Source organism: Arctopsyche grandis, chromosome 6, assembly GCF_051622035.1.
Source record: "Arctopsyche grandis isolate Sample6627 chromosome 6, ASM5162203v2, whole genome shotgun sequence".
NCBI classification, from domain to species: Eukaryota; Metazoa; Arthropoda; class Insecta; order Trichoptera; family Hydropsychidae; genus Arctopsyche; species Arctopsyche grandis.
Window position 1 is genome coordinate 2,860,413 of NC_135360.1, and position 6,724 is coordinate 2,867,136.

Genomic DNA, 6,724 nt, shown 5'->3' on the forward strand with positions numbered 1-6,724 from the left:
AATGAAAAATTGTTTTTAATTCCTTTACAAAATCGCCCGTTAATATGTCTACGAGTAAAATACTATTGATACTACTAGGAATAAATTTTATACGAACAAGCGAGTGGCCTCTAGACACATTGCCCTTGTGGGAAACCAATAATATCATCACACAGCTTCACAGAAAATAATCTCCAGACAACAATATCTACATAGACACACGTGAAGCGATCTGGAACGTGGAAACTTACAAGAATAGCACTACACAGCTGCACAGCGAACGACCCCTAGACACAGACCCCACCCCACAGCTGCATCGCGCGACCTCCGACAATGACATCAGCACACAGGCGCAAATCGAACTTGGGTAAATAAACCAGCCTCTGAAGATCAGCCAGCCCACTCCTCCAAAGTTAAGCAACTATGTAGCTCCTTCGCCATACATAAAATAATACATTTATACTAAACAATAAAGAAATTTCCTTCAAACATAAACATGTTACCATAGGCGGGAACATTGATCAACACATTTCCCTGCCTAAATCACCACTGTTATTGAAATAAGAAATTATTCGAGACTAGTGTTGTGCCCGTTGATTTCGGAAAGGAATTGATACACGAATTAAAATAATGTTATATATAAATATAATGTAATTTATAGGCGCGAACGTATTAATAAAAAAAGTTGAGTTTGCATTACACGCTCGTCGATCCAACCTGTTCACCAATGAACATGTGTGCGTGGGTATCTTCGTGGATGTGTGTATGCGTGTACGCTTCCGCGCAACGTATTTTAATTCTCCATTCTGATCGACGCATCTGCCACATACGGACATACATACATCGCGTCCGTTTTTATATATATTATATTAAAATTTGACTTCCTAATTGAAATTGAGCACATGTTCACAAAATATCGCTAGTGGGTTGGTTTGATTAGGAAACAAATTAGAATTAAAGTTAACAGGTATATAAAAAAGTTTTATTTCTGCAAATTTTATAAATAATAAAAAAATAATTAAGTAACAAGATACAAAACGTGCTGCCATATAAATCAATTTTATTGATTATATGGCGGTACAGCGTTCCAAGACGAATCAGCAGGCTCGGAGCCAGTCCACATTATATACATACATACAATACAATCAGATCATATAAAATCACGTATAAAATATTATAAATCACAGCAACGGTCCCCACGTCAATATCAAAATAACGGTGGAGAATGCGTGGAAACATTCAGAGTCATTGTCCATACTCCGCAGCTTCTTGAGATGGGGTTCCTCGTCGTCCGAGACTTCGTCAGGCATACATTCGATTCCCATCTCACCACGAGCGTCACAGCCGACTATGGGCATGTTTGGAAAATGCTCTGCAAACAGGACACTCTCGCGGTCGAACATGGACTTTCTTTTGAAACAAGAAAGTTTCACGCACACGCTGTGTTGCCGCAGCGAAATCGCCCTCGACATCTGAAACCCAAATTGGGTACTATGTTAATAACCTAAACTGTTCAACAAGCCAATCTAATATATATGTATTTGTAAATTTATCGAAAGCTAGACAAATTCCTAATTAAATTCAACAAGGCGTTTAAATTAGAAGGCTAGATGCAAGCTATGTATTATAGCTGGGACAAGTATTTCTCAAGCAAAAATAAGACATTACACATATAATACTTAAGGGAGGGGTCAATTTTAATTTAATTGGGGGGTGATAGATGACTTGTACTTAAAAACATTGTATAGTATGTAAAATATGAGTATATATATGTATTCATAATAAATTGGCATTTTTTGCTTGTGATGAGTCAGGGTCTCTAACTAATCATTATTGATTAATGTTCGCTAAATTCAAGTTTTCTTCCTTAGTAATATACATAGTTCAAATGAGAATTTTAGACAATTTAATGCAAAAGTATTTTACTTGCAGTCAACAATGTGATTTCGATATTGCAATATTGGCATATTATTTTCGGCAATGATTATTTAATTTAATATTTTTTCAAAGCTTACGAAAGGGAAATTTTAGATTTTTCCCGAGAGGGAGCGCTACGTTTCTGGATTATCACGAAAAGGACGGGAGTCCATTTCGAGTCCTGTATATAATAATATTTTAAGTCAAAATGAACTGACCTTTTGTAGTTTATGTTTAAAGTTGAGCATCGTATCGTCATTCGAGTTTGAATAATATGAGAATACAGTGGAGTATGCGTCGAACTGCGGTTTGTCGCAGTCAGACTTACTCACGGAGAATACTATTACGACTAAATTACGTCCAGCAAGGTCCGACCGACGTAAGGTTTGGTCATGAGAAAACCTTACTAGGCATCCACCAGCTGCGAACTGACTTGTCGGATGAGATTTTCTTTGTCTGTAAGAATTATAATCATATAATATACAATATACAAGACTTTTACTTTATCTACATGTACATACATACATATATATTAAGTAAAACCACACACACACATTTTCTAAAGATCATTAGAACGTGATCAGGGATCGACATTCAGTACATGGGATCACCCTCAGTGGGTCTACCTCACGGCACCGAAAGTGAAAAGGTCGAAAAGCAAATATCGGAAGGTAAAGATCGAAAATCGAAAGATCTTAAGTCGAAAGATCAAAAAAAAGGGTGCACGGTAAACGATACTATGTATATATAATATATATATCAGTGGCAAGCAGTGAAATTATCTCTCTTTCTGTCATACAGCCTTTTTCAATGTGCGCGCGCAGGATACAGGAGGAAAAGCCTGTTCCTCTTGTTCCTGTTGTATCCTGCTCGCGCAAATTAAGTGAGAATGTACGACGGGGGGGGGAGAGAGACTTTTACCGTACGGCACTGATATTGTATATACTAACCGTTTTTCATATGTATGCATGGTGAACGATCATTTTCGACTTTTTTACGGTCACCCTCAGTACGGGTATATCAGTCAAAATTCTCTAACGATCGCAATATGTATGTTAGATATATACCTATATACATACATATATGCGATTTGATTTTGGGGGCCCTTTCCACAAATATCTTTGAGTGTCCCCAAATAAAAATGACTTATTTGTGATTATTTATTTGGGGAAACTCAAAGATATTTACTATTATATTAATAAAAATTGTTTAAGTTTAAATGATTTCACCTAGGGCCCCCCAATATACCCAAAAATATTAATTATTTAAATAATAAAATAAATTTAAAAAAAAATAAAAATATTAATATATATATATATATATATATATATATATATATATATATATATATATATATATATATATATATATATATATATATATATATATGTGTATTAATATTTTTGGGTATATTGGGGGGCCCTAAGTGAGCACCTAGTGCGGCTATGGTATGATCTGCCATTGTAATTATTATATATAGCAACTCCGGGCGCCGAAATTTTAAATGAATTTGACAAATTCTCAAGAATTTATATATGTATGTATATATCTTTTTATAGACCTTTATAAGTGTGTATATATTATGTATTAAAAACGAATTAATACTTGTTATTATTTTATTTTTCCCCGGGCGCAACTTTTTCTTCACACGGCTCTGTATACATACATGTATGTAAATATATATATATATATAAAAGTATCGAGAGATTTTAATTGATATGTACTCAGTATCGATCCTTGATCATTCATGTATTTCAGAGTTGAATCAAGCACCATTTGTTACAGCACAATGAAACTTCGTAATGGCTAGTGAAATGCTTAACGTTGCGTCGTAGATATGTAGATAAACTTATTGAATTCAACGTGCATATATTAAATGGTGCTAGTTTATTAAACAACAAAAACTAAATAAAAATAAAATAAATTTTGAATCATTTTACGCTTACTCTCTAAATGATTTTATACCAATAAAATGGAAACTTTCCATACAAAGTCATTACCACCGTAATGTATATTCTTTGGAATTTATTAGTTTAATGTTAAGCGTATTATTACATAGATAATGTTGAACTTAATTGCCGTTTTAACGTCATTAATGCATCGTTATCAGTTTAGGGAAACCACAGTCTACGTTCGAGTAAGGAAAACCACAATTGAGCCGGAAAAACCACTTGGCTTGATTGAATTAATGACATACGCAGTTATGAAATAAGAGACGCGGACTTTTGAAAAACAACCAACTGTTCCTTTCATACAAAATGGATATTGTGTAATATATGTAATTAACCTTTCGTCGATATCGGATATCATTTTCTCGACATATTTCTCTTGCAGTTCGTAACGGTGGTTCGTGGAGAATATCAAAAGACATTTTATGATTTCCTTGTCCATAATTTTTTCTATGTGTGAGCAAATTTCGTAGTCCTTTTTGTATTCGTCCTTGGTAATATTTACAGTCTGAACTGAAACGCCCGGAATTTTGGGTATTGACAATCCACTCGATAGAACATTCCTCGCTGCAAAATAAAACCCATCAAAATACATATGACAAAAACTCATTAATGTGTAACAACCCTTTGAATGCTGACCAACGCCTATCGGCGTTTCGCCAACAAGTCCATGAGCCTCTGAAATACGCCGATAGGCGTTGTTTTTTGAGTAAGTAAAAAATAAACAAGAATACTAAGCGCTAAGCCTCATTGTAGCCCAGGTAGCATTGGAAAAAAAAATGCATTGAACATGGGTCGTGTAATCCGTGTCAATGTTTATGAAGACTGATTGACACCGGAATTTCTGAATTTATAACCATAGCATAGAATTCCTCGATGGAAATCCCTAACTGCCGAGTATTTTAAACTGTGGCTTGGCATTTAGATTGTGAGCATTACATTTTAACCACAATGAAGAAGATGGAACTAGTTTTGGAAAAATACATTCGTTAATAGACTTGTTTTGTTTATTTTATATTGTTGCAAGATATATTAGAGAGTCTTAACACACCTTTACAAAACTCGAAATCTTCGGCGGTAGTTATCTAGGGCTTGTTTGGATTGGCTACAATTTTTATTATTTTATTTTATTTATTTTATTTTATTTATTTGGAAAATTTACAGTTTACAGTTTATTAGATTGATAGTAAAAAAAAATATAATTATGTTAAGTAAACCATTAATAATTTTCACATATAGGTAAAAAAAGAAAAGCTCAAACATTTAAAATAAGAAACAAAAATGATAATAGAGTAAGATAGTTAAAGAAAACAAAAAAAGAAAAAAAATAGAAATAACAGTATAATAAAAATATCAGAATAATAAGAAATTATACCTGCTTTCTATTGGATTTCGGAATAATTCTAATTGGAGCTTTAAACAGAAAAGACGTCAGCACTCAAAGGGTCAATATGCTTGCCAAATTACCTGCAGGCGTATCTTTAGATCCGTGAAAAATTTGATCACTGCTAACGCCGACGATATTATTAACGGAACGGAAAAATTTAGCAACCAGGTGTTCAAAAACTGAAAAAATCAACAGATTCAAACTCAATTTGGACTTTCCTCATAGGACAGATAGATTATAGTATTTTCAAATGTATTGTATAATAGTGCACCTGTGGACATTCGATCGGTGTATGGGTGCGGCAGGTCGATGATGCTGCCGGGGAATGGATGATGAGCCCGTTTGTGCATTGAGAATATGATGACGATTTCAGGTTCTATGCAGTTGAGGCGAGTCGAGGAAAGTTTGAGGCCTCGATCTCTCACGGGAAGGCTGCCGCTGTGAGTGATCCAGAAATGATGCAGTAGCAGATCTCGTGAGTTGGTGTCCAGTTCGTGGACGATGCCAGACCATAGTCTGCTCACGCAGCGCGCTTCCTTGCGCCCCGACCAGGCTAGATTTTTGATGACTTCCTTCATGATAATGTAATTGCACCAAATCGAATGGGGCTGATCGTTTGCCCCACTTTGTTGTTGGTGCGGCGCATTGTTCGCCTCGCACGATGCAACTTCTGACTCCGATGATACTCTTTGTTTCGTTTCAAACTGTGTCGGTTCCATTGAATTGTGATTTTACATCGAGCTGTCAAACGGTGTTGTTGTTTGGACGTATGCCGACTGACTGACACATAGTTTGACAGTTTTAAGATCGGTGCTGCCAGCAGCAAATAACTTGTTTCCATATATATATATATATATATATATATATATATATATATATATATATATATATATATATATATATATATATATATATATATATATATATATATATATATATATATATATATATATATATATATATATATATATTTAGAACGGGAATGCCATTTTTAAGATTTTAAGATGTATCGTTTTTTTTCAATGCATTGCACAACAATTATATAAGCAATACAAACTTACTTTTGATATAAACTATTAAAAAACGATTTTGGGAGATTTTAAGACATTGTCGCTGGCAAAGAACGTATTTCTGGCATAAAACCAATTTCTGATTTTTGCTGCTAAGCATATCATTCAAAGCATTTCAATGCAAATTAGGGATATTTAAAGTATATTGTGATATATATGTATGTATTTACTGGGCCTCCTCAACGTTGATTGAGTCGCAACGAATATTGCATACTGCTCACACACACGCAACTGTATTACTTCCATACACGCTTTTTTGTCTCGGAATTGGTCCAAATTCATGAAGGAACATTAAATTTCAAATAGCCAACTAATGCTTTCTTCAATGTTGTTTTTGTAAAAAAATTAAAGTTCATCAAGGACAGCAATCAGTCGTGTGCTAACAGGTATTAATTAGCCTTTTGCTTTGGCTGAAATTCCAG

General features: G+C 34.3%; 2 protein-coding genes and 1 long non-coding RNA gene across 3 annotated transcripts in view; all 3 read right to left on the minus strand.

Moving 5' to 3' along the window:
- LOC143913567 (uncharacterized) overlaps positions 1–6,724 on the minus strand; it is a 781,442-nt gene that overhangs the window by 462,659 nt on the left and 312,059 nt on the right. The window lies entirely within an intron of this gene.
- LOC143913589 (uncharacterized) overlaps positions 1–6,724 on the minus strand; it is a 459,558-nt gene that overhangs the window by 260,433 nt on the left and 192,401 nt on the right. The gene's annotated exons all lie outside the window — the stretch shown is intronic.
- On the minus strand, positions 936–6,049 carry LOC143913542 (uncharacterized). The gene is made up of 5 exons (XM_077433403.1): positions 5,504–6,049; positions 5,313–5,411; positions 4,184–4,412; positions 2,115–2,352; positions 936–1,451 (listed from the first exon to the last, which is right to left on the minus strand). The coding sequence occupies exons 1-5, from the start codon at positions 5,949–5,951 to the stop codon at positions 1,161–1,163; spliced, it is 1,305 nt and encodes a 434-aa protein (XP_077289529.1). The 5' UTR covers positions 5,952–6,049; the 3' UTR covers positions 936–1,160.